Raw genomic sequence first — 18,202 nt, forward strand, 5'->3', positions numbered from 1 at the left:
GATGATGAACCATTGTCTCCTGTCTAGACCATTCCTGCATCCAAGCCCTCTTCTTTGGGTGTGAAAGAGCTGCTCTGAGGACCCAGGGAGATGCCACCAGTCCAGTGTGCATGGCTGGCTTCTTTGCAGAGCTCTGCCCAGTCTGTGGTGCCAGCTGGCTGGTAAAGTACGATTAAGCACAAATCATCATCTTAAAATTTACCAAATGCTTCCCATGAAATGCCAGAGGGTAGTCAGTAAGCTTTATTGGCCAGTTTTGACTGGGGAGCAGCAGAACTGTCAAAACTATGGGGGGGGGGGGGGACTTGACAGGTGATAATATAGGAAGTTCTCATGGGAAGGGGGGAGGATTATTTTCAGTTAAAATGTAGCAATGAGTTTTGAAATGTTTACTACCATCAAATATTTGTCTATTGTTTCTAGCTATAAGTAGACATAAAATCAGTACTTAAAAACTGAGTTTTTAACAAATTTCTACAAATTTCTATGCAAAGCCTAGCACAGAGATTAATTAGTACAGATCAATTTTTTTTTTTTTTAATGAGAAGGAATATAGTAGAAATGTTCTAACAGCTAAGTAAAGTTTTAGGATGGTCTTTGAAAAATCTTTCTCCAAAAGATAACATTTTTATATCTTCAACAAACACAGGGTTTAAAAGTCTCCATAATAATTCTCACTGAATTATAACTAATTCATTTCATCTTCATAGCAACCCTATGAGGCAGGTTCTATCATTATCTCTATTTTACAGATAAGAAAATGGAAAGGTAAAGAGCAGGCATTTTGAGAACCATTTCACCAAGAACACAATTAAGTAATTCCTTCTCCTGCTTTACCAAAAGGAAAAAGAAAAAGAAAAAGAAAAAGAAAAAGAGAAAAAAAAAAAAAAAGTAAAGAAAGGAAAAGGAGGCTTGTGGGAAGAGGGCAGAGGTCCAGGAATCAGTCCCTCCACCACAACTATTAAACAGGCAGAAACTATCTACATCAACTATTTTGAAACTCCAGAGTCTAGTAAAACACTGTGCAACATCCAGGGAAGAGCGAGAGGAAGAGAATGGTAAACCATGGTAAACACTAGTGAATTTCACTCTCTGCACAGGGCTACCCTCTCCTGTACCCCAGCCTCCAGGCAGGCAGCAGTGGAGTCTTCAACTCCGGCCCCTGGTGTAGTTTGCCGGTACCAGGGTGGAACAGAAAGACTCCCCAAGATTCAGGGATCACTGCTTTGATCAGCTACTTCAGATCACTGGGGGTAGGCTCTGAGTGGCCACTGTTCCAACCTGCCTCAGGCAAAAGCAGAAAACACTCAAAGAGCTGCATTTATTGGGCAAATGCAGAATCAAGAAACAGGGCTTCAGAGAGCATTCACGTTGGGCTGACCTTGAAAGGAGGGCTGAACTTGGAAGGAAAATACGAGTCAATGAAAAGCCAATTTGCAAGGACTGTGAAAGGTGTTTGAAAACACAACATACCAAAACTCATGGGATGCAACAAGAGCAGTGCTCAGAGGGAAATGTATAGCTCTAAACGCTTATATTAAAAAAAGACCTCAAATCAGAAACCTAAGTTCAAAACTGGAGGATCTAGAAAAAGAAAAAACTAAACCCAAAGAGAGAAGAAGGAAGGAAATAAAGATTAGAGCAGAGATAAATGAAATAGAAAATAAAATTTGACTCAACAAAACCAAAAAGTGGTTCTTTAAAAAGATCAAGATTGACAAATCTTTAGCTAGAATGACAAAGAAAAAAGGAGAGAGGATAGAAACAACCAAAAATCAGAAATGAAAAGTGGGACATTATTAACAACCCCACAGAAATAAAAAGGACAATAAGAGAAAACTATGAACAACTGTATGCCAAAAAATTAGATAATCTGAGATGGGTAAATTCCTAGGAACACTCAAACTATCTTCACTGACTCGAGAAGAAATAAATCCAAAATGACTAGTAAAGAAATTGAATCAGTAACGAAAAACCTCCCCAAGGAAAGCCCAGGACCAGATGGCTTCACAGGTGAATTTTACCAAGCATTCCAAAAAGAATTAACCCCAATCCTGTTTAAACTCTTCCAAAACTTTAAGTGGATGGAACAGTTCCTAACTCATTCTATGAGGCAACATCACCCTAATAACAAAACCAGATAACATACCCTAAGAAAAGAAAATTACAGATGACTATTGCTTATGAATAGGAATGCAAAAATTGTCAGAATACTAGCAAACCAACAACATGTAAGAGAATTATAAACCATGATTAAATGAGATTTAACCAGGTATGCAAGGGTAGTTCAACATAAGAAGATCAATTAATGTAATTCACCACATTAACAGAACAAAGGCAAAACCCCACATGCTCATCTCGATGCAGAAAAGGCTTTTGACAAAATATAGTACCCATTCTTGATAGAAAAAACAAAAAACAAAAAAACAAAACACACACACACACACACACACACACACTCTTAGAAAACTAGGAATAGAAGGAAACTTCCTCAATATGATAAGGGTATAAATGAAAAACCCACAGTTAATATCCTACTTAATGGTGAAAGACTGAAAACTTTCCCTCTAAAATGAGGAACAAGACAAGGATGCCCACTGTGAACACTGTTATTCAACATTACACTGGAAGTTCTAGCCAGAGCAGCTAGGCAAGGGAAAAACAAAAAAATAAGGCATCCAAATTGAAAAGGAAATAAAACTTTCACTATTTGCAGATGACATAATCCTATATACAGAAAATCCTGAATAAAACATACAAAACAAGAGAGCTCCTGGGGCTAATAAATGAATTCAGCAAAGTGGCGGAGGACAAGATCAACATGCAAAAATCAGTAGTGTTTCTATACACTGGCAATGAACAATCAGAAGAAGAAATCAAGAAAAAAAATTCCATTTACAATAGCAACTAAAAGCATCAAATAGCTAGGAATAAATCTAATCAAGTATATAAAGGACTTGTACACAGAAAACTACAAAACACTTTTAAAAGAAATCAAAGACCTAAATAAATGGAAGGACATTCTGTGTTCATGGATTAGAAAACTAAATATTGTTATCAATTATTCCCAAAGCAATTTACAGATTCAGTGCAATCCCATTCAAAATTCCAATAACCTTCTCTGCAGAAATAGAAAACCAAATCACCAAATTTAGATGGACAGGTAAGGTCCCAAACAGTCAAAGCCATCTTGAAAAAGAATGAAGCTGGAGGACCCACTACTCCCAATCTTAAAGCTTATTACCAAGTCACAGTAATGAAGACAGCATAGTACTGGTACAAGGACAGATGTATAGATCAATGGAATCGAACTGAGAACTCAGAAATAAACCCTCACATTTATGGTGAAATGATTTTTGACAAGGGGACAAAGAACACTCAATTGAGAAAGAATAGTCTCTTCAACAAATGATGTTGGGAAAACTGGATGCCCATAGTCAATGGACTCTTACCTCACACCATATACAAAAACCAATTCAAAATATATCAAAGACCTAAATATAAACCAGAACAATAAAACTCTTAGAAAAAAACATAGGGAAATATCTTCAGGACCTCGTGTTAGGTATCCAAAGCACAAGCAACAATAGAAAATATGGATAAACAGGAAGTCAGCAAAACTAAAAAACTTTGTGCCATAGATTTTATCATGAAAGTGAAACAACAGCCTACAGAATGGGGGAGAATATTTTGAAACCTTGTATCTAACAAGGGCTTAATATGCAGAATATATAAAGAAATCCTAACTCAACTACAAGAAAGCCATTTTAAAACAATCTATTTTAAAAATGGGCTCTATAAATGGGACAACAGAGCCTGGATGACTGCACATCTGCTTCAACCATGGCTTACTGAATATTTTAAACCCACTGTTGAGACCTACTTCTCAGAAAGAGATTCCTTTCAAAATATTACTGCTTATTGACAATGCACCTGGTCACCCAAAAACTCTAATGGAGATGGACAATGAGATGAATTGTTTTCATGCTTCGTAACAGAACATCCATTCTGCAGTCCATTGATCAAGAAGTCATTTTGACTTTCAAGTCATATTATTTAAGACATACATTTCATAGGGTTATAGCTGCCATAGATAGTGATTCCTCGGATTGATTCAGGCAAAGTAAATTGAAAACCTTCTGGAAATGATTCACCATTCTAGATGTCATTAAGAACATTCATGATTCACTGGAGAAGATCAAAATATCAACATTGACAGGAGTTTGGAAGAAGCTGACTCCAATCTTCATGGATGACTTTAAGGGGTTCAAGACTTCAGTGGCAGAAATAACTTGCAGTAGAAACAGCAAGAGAACTAGAATTAAAAGTGGAGCCTGAATTGCTGCAATCTCATGATAAAACCTAGATGGATGAGGAGTTGCTTCTTTTAGATGAGCAAAGAAAGTAGATTCTTGATATGGAATCTACTTGTGGTGAAAATGCTGTGAACATTGTAGAAATGACAATAAAGGACTTAGAATATTACCTAAACTTAGCTGATAAAGTGGTGGCAGGGTTTGAAAGGATTGACTCCAATTTTGAAAGAAATTCCACTGTGGGTAAAATGTTATTAAACAGCATTGCCTGCTACAGAGAAATCTTTCAAGAAACAAAGAGTCAATTGAAATAGCAAACTTCACTGTTGTCTTATTTTAAGAATTTGCCACAGCCACCCCAACCTTCAGCAGTCACCACCATGACCAGTTAGCAGCCATCAACATCATAGTAAAACCCACCCTAGCCAAAAGATTGACTTGCTGAAGGCTCAGATGATGGTTAGCATTTTTAAGCAATAAAGTATTTTTAATTAAAGTATGTATAATGTTATTGCACACATAATAGATTACAATATATTATAAGCATAACTTTTACATGCACTGAGAAACCAAAAAACTTGCGTGACTCACTTTACTGTGGTGGTCTGGAACTGAAGCCACAATGTCTCCAACGTATGCAACGTATGCCAACGTATGTAGTACTAGCATTTATATTTACCCCTGTAATCACCCTCACTGGAGATCTTTTATTTCTTCATATAGCTTCAATCTTTTAGCCTATTGTCCTTTCCTTTCAACCTGTAAACTCTTCAGCATTTCTTGTAGGGCCAGTCTAGTGGTAACGACCTTCCCAGTTTCTTTATCTGGGAATGTCATAGTCTCTCCCACATTGAAGACAGTTTTGCCAAATATAGAATTCTCGGTTGGCAGGTTTTGCCTTCAGCACTTAAAATAATCTGCCCACTGCCTACTTGACTTTACTGTTTCCAATGAGAAACTGGCACAATCTCATTTACGCTCTCTGGTATTCAGCATGCTGCTTCACTCCTGCAGCTTTCAGAATTCTGTACTTCGGTGTTCGACAGTGTGGGTTCTATTTGGGTTTATCTTATTTGCAATTCGTTGAGCATCTCGGAGTGTATATGTATGTCTTTCAACACATTTGGGAAGTTTTCATTCGTTGAATATTTCCTCTGTCCCTTTCTCTCTTTCGCGCCTTCTGGGATTCCCACAACATGTCTACTGGTACACTTGATGGTGCCCACATGTTCCTCAGGCTCTGCTGACTTTTCTTCATTCTTTCTTCTTTCTTCCCTTCAGATTTCAGTTGTCTTACCTTCAAGTTCACTGATTTCTTTCTCTGCCAGTTCCAATCTGCTGTTGAACCCCTCTTGGGAATTTTAAATTTCTGTTACTATGGTCCTCAGCTCTGTTTGGTTCTTTTTCATAATTTCCACCTCTCTACTGAAATTCTCATTGTGTTCATCAGTTGTTTCTCTAGTTTCCTTTAGTTGTTTGTCCATATTTTCCTTTAGCTCTTTGAGCATATTTAGGAATTTCTTTTTTTAAGTCTGCCTGGAATGTCCCAGGTCTGATCCTCCTCCTCACTGATGGTTTCTACTGCTTTAATCTTCTCCTTTGCTTGACCCGTTGCTCCCTGTTTCTTTGTGTGTTTGTAACCTTTTGTAGAAACCTGGCATTTTGATATTTTAGTATGTTGCATTGGAACTAAGACTCTGAGGCATCTGTTCCTTAAGGTGTAACCAGCTAGTGTAACAAAAGAGCTCACCTTGAATGCCTGAAGTTAACAAAAAAAAAAAAAAAAAAAAAAAAGGAAACAAAACACCTTCCCCAATCTTTGAAGGTTGACCTGTGCAAGTGTTCTTCATCAGGGCTTATCTATGCAAAGAGTTTAGAGAACAGATCAAGGCCACAGTGTAGGGGCCTCCCTGAGCCTTTCTGTTCACGTATCTTGTCTTGGGCATGCATATGTAGCCCTGAGAATCTCCCTGCTTACATGGATAAAATGTCCCCTCTTCCTTAGGAAATTTTCCTTACGGTCCCTGGCACTGAACTTTATGTCCTACAGTCAGACATCTCCTGGCCCAGGCAGCCACTTGACTGCTCCCCCTCAGATTCTAAAGGGGAGCTCTGTGAGCTATCTTAGATACGCAGGGCAAGTTCCATGAAGGCAAGTCCCTCAGAGTGCCACTGAATAGACTGGGTCAGACATATATGCTCCTAGTTTGTGCCGGAGGGTTTCTGTGCTCCCTCTAGAACCAGGACCAAAGATCCACACTGCGAGGACAGACTGGCTCTGGCCAAGCAAGTGAGGGTGGGGGGAAAGGGGCTGGCTAGGGCACCAGGAGATCAGACCACTTTTAAGCAGTCTTTTTCTCAATTCGGTGCTTGCTCTCTACTATACTCCTTTAACTGTTTTCTGGAGCTTTGAGAAAGATGTTTCTGCCAGTTCTTGCTGGTTGTTCAAAGCTTCTGTTGGGGAACAGAGCCCTGACGCTTCTCACTCTGCCATCTTGACTGGGGCAGGCCTCATAACTTCTTTGCTCCATTTTTATATCACCTTAAATGCTAAATAAATATATTTTGAAATCATTTGTAGTGGAACAGATGAATATATTAAAATAATTGCCTAAAAGCATTTTCTTACTCATTTTCTAGATATAGTTCCATAATTCACATCCTTATTATTAAGATTGAGTCAGTACTTGCATTTCAGACCTTTATTGACAGTGAATAAATCTTGCCAGGGAAAGAGCAGCTGTAAACTGAAATTTGGCAAAGAATAAAGGGCTCAGCTCTGAAACAATTCTGATGCTGCACAATTTCACAAGATCATTCAGCTGGGCTTGAAATAGTCAAGCTTAAAGAAAACAACATGCTAAATACTTAAGACAACACTTGGCACAAGATACCAAATATTGTGGAACCAATATGTTAGGAGTCCTTAAACGCAGAAACAAATACTGACATTTGGCAAGAAATAAAGGCTTACAAATCAACAAGTTATTATTGTATTTGAAAGTCACTTCCCACACAACTCTCCGAGTTAAATCTGCAAAAACAACCTCAACTTAAACCTCAACTGTAAACTTAAGACATACATGGCCACAGAACACAGCTGAGAGATGACAGGCTCACTTTATGAAGCCAATAATTATAATTCAAGGAGGATATGAATCAAAGACTATAATGAAACCATGTATAAATTAAGACGAACGATACATGCTTGTCAATAGCTCCCCTGGCATCTATAAGTTGAACCAAATCAGCACACTAAACCACAGAACTTAGGGCAATGTCCCTCCATTATCTGGGAAACAGAAAGCCAAGAAGTACCTTCTTAAGGCTTCCTAAATCAGCAGGGAAAAGACAAAGCAGGAGCCCATTTTTTGAGGGACTACAGACTTGAGTGTCATCCTAAAATGGGGATAAGTCTTCCATGGATGCGGTATTGCCACCTTAAAATTCACAGGTGAGCACAGAGGGTGACCAAGGCAAAAACCCAGACACCTCTCCGAGGAATCCCAACACAGTAGCCACTAGCCACATGTGGCTACCGAGCACTTGAAATGTGGCTAGTGCAAATTGAGATGTGCCATAATTGTAGAATGCATACTGGATTTCCAGGACATGGTATGAAAACAAGAATGCAAAGTCTCAATATTTTAATATTGATTACAGTTTGGAGTAATAATATTTTGGATATATTTGGTTAAATAAAGTATACTGTTAAAATTAATTTCACCTAGTACCCAAGTTGAAAAATATTATATTATACTTTATAATATTTTTACCTTTCAACTTGGGTACTAGAAAATTTTAAGTTTTACATTTTAATGTTTTACATTATAGTTCTATTGGATGGCTCTGATCTACAAGTTCCCAGGGGACATATTCCTTTATTTCCCTCCACCTGAACTCTATAAAGGCTTTGGGTTGCCCTTGAGAATGGCTGTGGCTCAATCCCATGGAGCCCAGCCTCGGCCTCTTGTGTAACAGTAGAGGCCCCAGATCACTGAGCAGCCAGATTGCTTTCCAGTGATGGAAGGGGGGCAGCCATTTGATGCTGCCAGCATCTGGTAACAGAGTGAAAAATGAATGAGGTCTCAGGGAACAGGACCATTCATGACGTCAAGCCTTAACTTTCCACGACTGATCACCAAAACTTGAGATCTCAAATGCAAAGCAGGATGTTCAGAGCATCATAAAACCTACTCACAGTAAAGTACTACTTTAGTACAAATCACTAAAGCTTGAATCTGTAGAATCAATATTTTGATCACAGGAAAACTATAGCATCTCTTTTTCATAGAATAAATTTTGGCTTAGTTCACTTTTCACTTTGTTTTTAAGACGTAAATTCCAAGATGGCTGCATAGTTTTAAGCACCTACATTTTAAATTTAAAAATTCAATTCTATGTTGACACTTACCTAAATAGTCAATAAATATGCAAGTAGCTTTCAAGTAAGGTTACCAATTAAGGTATTATATACTTACATATCAAAAAAAAAAAAAATCAAGTAGCAAAATGATCCTTATTTCTTAATTACTCTAAACCAGAATAAAAAGCCTGTCCAAAAAATACGACAGCAATAAAATTATGCCTGATTATTCTGATTCGATTTATTAATGAACTATCAAGAGAGTGCTCTAATCACTTCAATAATGCAGTCAAGAGATTTTTATACAAACTAAATAATTAATATTAAAATGACTATTTAAGGGGTCAGGCTATTAAAGGACCGTAACAGAACCCGATTTTTACAGAATACTTCATAATAAATACTTTGAAGTAAATGCTAACAATTAATAGCAAAGGTCAAAACAAAAAGCAATATGCTTAGTGAAAGATTAATGATGAAGGGTAGGCAGAAAGAAACTTAATTATAAATGATGAGTTTTGGTTGTTTCATTCTGTCCTTCATTCTTTCACTCAAGATATATTTATTCAGCCTGTGCCAGGTATTGTACTAGGTAGGCATTAGGGATAAAATGGCAGGCAAACCAGACTTGGTAGCAACCTTCATGGAACATTTCAATTTAGTTAGTCAGTTGTGCAATCAAATAATCCGGCCTTCCTGAAGAAGTAATGCTTGAGCTGAAGGTTGAAGGATAAGAACAAATTACCCTGGTAAAAAAGGGAGAAAAGAATTTTCCGGGGAAGGGAACAGAAAGTGCTACAATCTTATGTTAAGAGGGAGTATGGCCTCTACAAAATGTCCATGGAATGTTAATGGCTGGAACCATGAGAACAAGGGAGAGCATGGTACAAGCAGACGAGAGCAGTGGAATCCACCCATGAGGACTTCTGGTCCAAGTTATCTAAAGGGCCATAAGAAGTCACAGAAAAGTGGCAATGGAAAGTCACAGAAAGGTCACTCTGGCTAAAGGACCAGAAACAGACAGGGAGACTGGGCTAGACTGCAGCATCCCAGACCTGGACTGTAGTTCAGGTGAGTAATGGACTTACACCTGAACTAGAGCATGGGATAGAGTTTCAGAGAGGTATATGGGTTTGAAAGCTATTTAAGAGGGAAAATATACAGGCCTTGGTGATGGGTTAGATATGGGTAGAAGAGAGGGGGGGTCCCCAGGAAGACTCCCAGGTTTCTGGCTTACACAACTTGATATTCTCAGAATAGGGAAAAATGGAAGCAGCTCAGGATTGCGAGAGAGGAGTTTGGTTTCAGACATGTTGTATTGGTGAGTTGTCTAAAATACCCAAGAGCAGATGTCAAATATGTAGTCTGATTCGTGGATCCGCAGCTCAGAAAGAGGTCTTGGCCAGAGATGCAAATCTGTGACTCATAGGCACAGAGGGAATAAAAAAAAGAAAAAAAGCACAGCCCTCAAGAGCCCCTCAATTGAGTGGTAACCAACACTTGAAGCTGCTGAGAAGATAAAGGTTGAAGCTGCTGAGAAGATAAAGGTGAGATTCAAAGCACAGAAGCAGGAAGGGGCTTAGCTGTGAGAAAGGACAGTTGCCCCTTGAGTACAAGGGGGAGGAAGTAAGTTGACCAAAACCACACATTAACACTTTGGGCACCGTTTGGTTTCATGAAATCTACAGTTTCAGTGGCGGCATTCACCACTGGAAAATGTAGGCTTGGAATTATGGATAGTTGGGTTTATCTGGGCTGGGACTTTGCCCAGCCTCAAAAACACAGGGAGCAAGAGAAATTAAGGATTTAGAAAGAACAATACTAAAATGATAGCCCATAGAATCTATACTGGCTAAGAAGGAAAATAAGGGAAAAAAAATTAATGGATTAAAAAAAAAAAAAAGAAAAATAGCAGGGCTGGTAAAGTACAGTCATAGTGGGGGTAGGTAAATAAATAAGCTTGAAGGAGCTGTAAGAGTAAAGTAACTGATGTAGTGGTTTCAGAAATAAAACAACTACCTACCAGGGATGACAAGGGAGTGGATGGCTGAATGGAGGGAAAAGGTGGTCCTTGGAGAGAATCTAAGAGCCAAGAGTTGGACATCGTGGGCTAGCAGGTTCTCAAAGGTTTGGGATAAGGAGGAAGACTGTAAGCCAGGTGCCAAAGCATTCAGCGAAATGAGGGGAAATGACCCTGACAACAATGGAGAGGAGAGGGTGACAGAACTGAAGGGCAAAACCTTCAGAAGAGCATGTTTTTCTTGCTGATCCTTTCTCTACCAATGAGTTTGAAGAGAAATGATCTAGAAGCAAAACTATGTCCCAGCATTCCTCATCCATGCCTAAAATACATGAAGTATAAGGAAATAATAATGGTGCCACTTGAGAGGGCTATAGGAGAAGTGCTGCCTCAAGGGAAAGCAGGTTGTAGTGAAGTCAGAAAGGTGAGCACAGCTTTTAGAGGTGAGGGAGATGACTCAGGAGAGCATATATGGTCATGATAGAGCAGTTCCACAGGGAGAAATGGAAGGCTTTGTGATGTAGGGAAGGGTGGGAGTGAGTCTGGGCAGAGAAGGAAAGACCATTGTGGAGATAATGGTGCCATGGAGGACAGATGGCAGTGGGATGTAGGTTGACTAATAAACCGGCATGGTACATTTAAAGCAAAAAATAAAAATCATTTTGAGGAGAATGCACGATGATCCTGGTAGCCAGAGGATTTATTTCACTTACTGGGGTGGTGGTAGACCAGATGCCACAGTCTCCACATTCTGTAAGGTCTGGACACTACTGACACTTGGGGCCAGATCATTCTTTGTTGTGGGGGCTGTCCTGCACATTATAGGGTATTTAGGAGCATCAGGCCTAGCCACTACCCACTAGAATCCAGTAGCACCCTGACTTGAGATGTGACAACCAGAAGTATCACTAGATATTGCCCATGGAGGCAAAATCATCCCCACTGGGAACCACAGGACTCAGAGCCACAGACTCGCCCAGAGAGGGCAGAGACGCTACACTTGCTGCAGCAATGCCTTCATTCCTGAACAGATTTTTGGAACTAGTCATCTCCAACAGCTTCAGAGCCATGAAAGAAAGCCAGTCTGGTTATGTAATGGATATACCCAATTCTTCACCTAAACAAAAGTATTCCCCAGGTTTATCACCTCTCTTATTCTTGGCTCTTAACAACTTTTACTGTTTCCACAAAACAAACCTACCCTCCAAGGATGATGGAGATTTGCTCATGTTGAAGATATTGAAACCAACACCCTACATTCTCTCATTGGATGTCTCTCTGTTTGGGAATGTGCCAAGCTCCCCATTCCCCCAGGGTACTGCCCCAGGTCACCCCATCCTGCACTTTCCCTTCAAACTACTTTTCACAGTTATATTCACTTTGGTATTGGTATGATTATTTGTTTGATGAATGTTTCCCCAGACAGAATATATGCTTTAGGAGAGGAGGAACTTATCTCTTTTGTTCACTGCTGTATCCCCAGCACGAAGGAGAATACTTGATTCAGTATGTATCTATTAAATAAGTTATGAAAAAAAAAGTTATAAGCAAAGCGATTTGCTTTAAAAGGGAAAAGATGCATCATTTTTTATTCTTTTTAATCATATTCCTTTATAGTAGTAAGAAGGAAGGTGGCAACCTAAATAATATAAAAAGTAGTATCATTCAAAGAAACACAAGATGTATCTTGGTTTGACCAGGACTAGGTTATAGCATTTAGCCCTTGCACTACCATACTGAGTTGACAAAACCTCTGACTGCTTTGTTTAATTCATTCAAGTATGTGTTGAGCTCTTGCTCCATGCTCAGTCTTGGAATGTACAGTGTGACTATTTCAGGACTGTCAACACCAAACAAGGACATAACCTACAAAATGTACCTGAGGCAGCGTTCAGACGGCATTCTCCAGTTGGGTTCCCAAGGGTCTTAGCCTTAGAAGTTTGCAGAGGAATCAGCAAGCATTCCAGCTGAAGAAAAAGAAGAAAAAGCACATTGAGCTAAATGCAACAAAGCACATTCAGGACCTTCAGGACGCTAATGCTTTTAAAAATCCAGGGAGGAACCTTGGTGAGTTCTATATTCGAGATACAACATTCTGACTCAAAGCTCTTTAACAAGCAACATTTCTGAATGTTTTTAAATTTGTACACTTTCTCACAATACTGGAGTTTCAAAGACTAGGAAGTAAGATGCGTTTAAGAATTAACAATAGCTAACTAGAGACTGAAGTAAAAATTAAAATACCAGACAGCTAAAGAGAAAATTAAGATTTGTTGAAATAAATAGTACAAAGGTCTATGCCACATAATACTATTTGATTTGCCCTTTACAGAAGATTTTACTTTCCTTCCAAACATGAATATTAGTGAAATTAAGTTGAAGTCAAGTATCCTCTTGGCTAAGTGTCTACAGAAAGATGATTTTTTTATTCAAGGAGCAGACATCTCAGACGGGAAAAGTAACAAGATGAAAATAGTTAGGAAATGGAAAACAGATTTTTAAAGGAGCTTCAGGATTAGCATAATTGGAAATACATAACAAGGATGAAGTTGTCAGCTTTGATATTGCTCTTTGGCAATATTCTCATTTAACTCTCCCCACAACTTTTTTTTTTTTTAAATGCAATTTTATCGAGATATACTCATACCATATAATCCAAAGTATACAATCAATGGCTCACAGTATCATCATTTAGTTGTGCATTCACTGCCAAACTTTTACAACATTTTCATTACTCCAAAATAAATAAAAAAATAAAAAAGAACACCAAACTATTCCATACCCCTTAGTACACTCTATTATTTATATATTTTTGTCATTTTATTACTCATCTGCCCCTACACTGGGTAAATCCTCCCCTTTTGTTTTACAGAAAAATGAGTTACTTAAATAGTCTGGGACCTGGTCCATGACTATGCTTTTTAACTCTCGTTAGACAGTCTAGCTCCCATTTTCTAATATAGCCAAATAGCAAAATTAATTATAGTTTAGATAGTCTAAATAGGCTCTCTTATGTATGAGTTATTTTGAAACAGATAACTTAGGGTAAACATGCTTATTACAGGAATGTGTTAAGCTGTGTCCCTTTCTGCTGACTTGTATTAAGAGAGGGAGCTATGATTTACAATCTGATTAAAATAGTTTTTGCTACAGTATATAAACTCTCAATTGGTATGATCATATAACAGGTAGCATAGTAGCTCAGGCAGATATCAATCTTCTACATGCTATACTGTTATTGAATATTAGGTTGTTTGGTATTTCATGAAATTAAATTCTTATTTTCTTTTTTAAAGTTCCTGAAAATAAGATGTCTATGCTTTTATTTTTAAGTTTTTATGAATCTAAAATGAGTGTCATTTTCAGTTGATCCTTTATGATTGAGCAGTACAGACGGTCAGATTAATTCAAGGAAAAACTATTGTTTCGTTAGCTAAGAGACTTGCTTAGCAACCTATTAACTGCTGTAGTTCCCTTTCAGAATCTAGGTTATAAACTCCAGGCTCTTTCTTACACCTAACACAAACACCAACAGAAATGGACACTTAAGCTTTAATATAACAAAGAATATTTATGATTACAGATATGCGAAAAACCTTAATCTTTCTGAAAGTCCAATATTTTTTAAACACTCTCACCAACCAGGCAAATGGAAAACAAAGAGTCCTAAAAGTTAAAGTAATCCAAAATTAAAAGACACATCTAACTGGATATTTTCCATTGTTTCAAATATAATTAAAAATCATGAGATAAAGTTAATTCCCTTCTATAGAAGCTTATTTAGAGACCAACTCATTAAATTAGCACTCCTCCAAAATTCATACAATCTGCTCATTGTACAAAGTTGAGTGAAAAGGATACCACTTTAAAGGTGGGTTACAATGAGTTAAGGATGACTCACCAGTACTATTTGTTATTTACTATTTTTAATTACATACTTACTATATATTTAAATGCATGTATTACTACATTAAAATTAAAGTTTGTGAACAAATACATTTCTCCATTTCCCTCACATGAAGAACAACGTACAGCATGGCTGATTTGCAAGCTCAGGTCAGACACACCTCTTCCCCTTTCTCCCCTCTCCTAGCCCTTTCCCCGAATGCCTAGGATGTGGATTCCCTCCCATGCTTAGGCTCTTACCTCTTCCCACAAGCCCAGAGAGAGTCAGGCCAGCCTCCTGCCCTCTCCCCTCCTCAGAATCCAGGAACAGATTCAGGGCTGGGCCAGCTTGGCAGGCACTAGGAAGCAGAACTACAGAAGAAAGGCTAGAGCTGCTCTGCTGGCATCTTGCTATAAGGCTGCTCACACACCACCACAGACATAATCGCAGTTAGCACAATCACTCGGAGGAGTGCCATATGGGTTTGGAAGCACAGGAAGTGGCTCTTGTCCTCTGAATTCAAAGTGATCACCTTCATGGTCCCTTTCAGCCAAGACTATCTACAACTCTCTGAGCCTCTGAGCACCACAGAACTCACATCCTATGAATACTAGAATGTACTGGTCTTAACTGCCCACATCATGGTCCCCAAACCACACAGTTAACACATTCTCTTCCACTAAATTAGGCTTTCCAATCACTTGAGCAAAGGGTCCACTTGCTTCCACGTGGTACAGAATGCTCCTTCCAGCCCTGCCTTACTTTAGAGATCAGAACTAAGGTGTGAAGTCTGCTCCCCTGTCCTACGTGGTTCCCTAACTAGGTTCCACGCATATATTGCCTTAGGTTGTCAGCATCCACCATTTAATAAAGGTCAAACAAAGCCCATCATACTGACCTTTACCATCAATGCTGTATATCTCAGGTAAAATGGGGTGTAGTTTGCCCAAAAATACCCCAAAGATTTCTTTCACTTAATCAAACAATAGATACTTGAGGGACTATTTTATACAAGACCCAGAGCCGGGTCCCTATGATACAGTAGTTAATATAATAGTTCCTGCTTTCACAGAGCTTAGAGTGGGCCACGACGGAGAGCAAAGGGTGGCTTGCAAGTATTTGAGCCCTGATCATCTTAATTAATCTCTCAAAGCCATCCCAAATAAGCATGCAACCCAGAGCACATGGTGCACTACTATGCAAACACAACTTCAAGACCACTTCCTAGCCCTTCCCTTTAACCAAAAAGCTATCCTTCAGCACTATTCTGCCCATTACCGGTGCCTATATCATTCATTATTTAATTAGAATTGTGACAAGTGCTATGAAAGAGTGGTACAGGTGCTCCAAGCATAGTTCCCTGATCTGAAAAATAGTAGTACTAACATCATAGGAGTAAATGAATGAAATTCTTGGAAAAGTGTCTGCCACACAGTAAGGGCTTTATAGGTGTTAGCTATTGTTGCTGTTATAATTATTATAACGGGGGGCTGACTCCTCCTCTGTGTCAAGGAAGGTGGCTTCCTTGAGGACCTGGCATTTCAGCTGAGCTCTGGAAGATAATTCTGTATTACCTGGATGAAAGGGTGGGGAGGGGGTTGATGGGGGGCACCCTGGACAAAGATCCTAAGGCAGAAAGAAGCAGCGTTTATTAGAGGCCAGATCACACAAGCAGGATTTTGATGTTGGTCTTTATCCTAAAAGCAGTGGAAGCCCACTGAAGATTTTAAAGCAAGGAAGGGCAAGATGAGATTTAAAGACCACTCTGACTGTGGTTTCAGGATTGTTGGAAAGGTGCTAGAGTTCTTAGGGTTAAAGAAACCAAAGCCAGTCTCCTATTGGTTGCCCCACTCACATAAGGGTCATCACCAGTCCACACAACCTGCCTCTCCCAATCAAGACCCCTCTGGCTACCTATCTGGGGGTTGGCATCTATTTTCCCTCAATACGCACTACTCTGACCCACAGGTCCCAGTATTTTTCTCCTAGGTCTTGTACACAGCAGGCATGAACTCATTGGTTGATTGAAATGGAATTCCCTGTTCAAATGGGCTTAACTCTCCCCATCAGTGCTTGGTGAGTTCAGTGGTGGTAACTCAGGATATAGCTCAAAGTGAGGAAAAGACAAGTCCAGGAATCAGGGTTCCCCAGCTCACTGCACCCTGGCCAGTCTCCTCACTTACATGTGTATTATACTTGGGTAGAGTATACCTGGCCTTCCACATGGTTACGTTCATATCATGTACCTCCCAACAGCACACCTTACTTCCTTGGTCTAAGAGTCTGGGCCTTAGTCTGGGTCAAAGTCCTTCTCTGGGATTTGGAACCACCAGTCTCCAGATCAGTTGGGCTGCAGCTCATTTGTAAGAAAAACAAAACAAACAAACAAACAAATAAACTGCCAGAGGTAGCTATTTTTATACCGATTCTATATTGTTTTAAAATTGATATTAATTTTCATTTTCATTTGTCTCTATATATTTCGCAATTTCTCTTGCTATTTCTTCGTTAACCCACTGATTGTTTAGGAGTGTGTTGTTTAACCTCCAGGTATTTGGGAATTTTCTAAGTCTCTGATGGTTATTGACTTCTAATTGTATTCCATTCTGGTCAGAGAATGTGCTTTGAATAACTTCAATCTTTTTAAATTTATTGAGGCTTGTTTTATGTCCCAGCATATGATCTATTCTGGAGAAAGTTCCGTGAGCACTAGAAAAGCATGTGTATCCTGGTGATTTGGGATGTAATGTTCTGTATATGTCTGTTAAATCTAATTCATTTATCAGATTGTTTAGGTTTTCAATTTCCTTATTGGTCTTCTGTCTGGTTGATCTATCTATAGGAGAGAGTGATGTGTTGAAGTCTCCCACAATTATTGTGGAAACATCAATTGCTTCCTTTAGTTTTGCCAGTGTTTCTCTCATGTATTTTGTGGCACCTTGATTGGGTGCATAGACATTTACGATTGTTATTTCTTCTTGTTGAATTGCCCCTTTTATTAGTATGTAGTGGCCTTCTTTGTCTCTCAAAACATCCCTGCATTTAAAGTCTATTTTATCTGAGATTAATATTGCTACACCTGCTTTCTTTTGGCTGTAGCTTGCATGAAATATTTTTTTCCATCCTTTCACTTTCAGTTTCTTTGTGTCCCTGTGTCTAAGATGAGTCTCTTGTATGCAACATATTGATGGTTCATTTTTTTTGATCCATTCTGCGAATCTATATCTTTTAATTGGGGAGTTTAATCCATTTACATTCAACGTTATAACCGTGAAGGCATTTCGTGAATCAGCCATCTTATCCTTTGGTTTATGTTTGTCATATTTTTCCCCTCTCTCTATTAATATCCTTTATTGTACCCATACCGAATCTCTTTAGTACTGAACCTTTCTCCAAGTCTCTCTGTCCTTTCTTTGTTTCTCTGTCTGTAGGGCTCCCTTTAGTATTTCCAGTAGGGCAGGTCTCTTGTTAGCAAATTCTCTCAGCATTTGTTTGTCTGTGAAAAATTTAAGCTCTCCCTCAAATTTGAAGGAGAGCTTTGCTGGATAAAGTATTCTTGGCTGGAAATTTTTGTCACTCAGAATTTTAAATATATCATGCCACTGCCTTCTTGC

The 18,202-nt window shown here is 38.8% G+C and overlaps 1 protein-coding gene across 13 annotated transcripts in view; it reads right to left on the reverse strand.

Moving 5' to 3' along the window:
• KLHL32 (kelch like family member 32) overlaps positions 1 to 18,202 on the reverse strand; it is a 318,742-nt gene that overhangs the window by 179,714 nt on the left and 120,826 nt on the right. For 12 of the 13 annotated variants that reach the window (XR_005217809.1, XM_037842503.1, XM_037842505.1 and 9 more), the window contains one exon: positions 12,582 to 12,669. Coding sequence is in view for 12 of the 13 variants with exons in the window: in XM_037842503.1 (XP_037698431.1) it covers positions 12,582 to 12,604 (23 nt within the window). In the remaining variant the exon portion in view is untranslated. Of the gene's footprint in view, positions 1 to 12,581; positions 12,670 to 14,848; positions 14,923 to 18,202 lie in introns of those variants that run through there. The other variant, XM_037842506.1, reaches the window with a different exon arrangement.

Source organism: Choloepus didactylus, chromosome 7 (genome assembly GCF_015220235.1).
Source record: "Choloepus didactylus isolate mChoDid1 chromosome 7, mChoDid1.pri, whole genome shotgun sequence".
Lineage (NCBI taxonomy): Eukaryota > Metazoa > Chordata > Mammalia > Pilosa > Megalonychidae > Choloepus > Choloepus didactylus.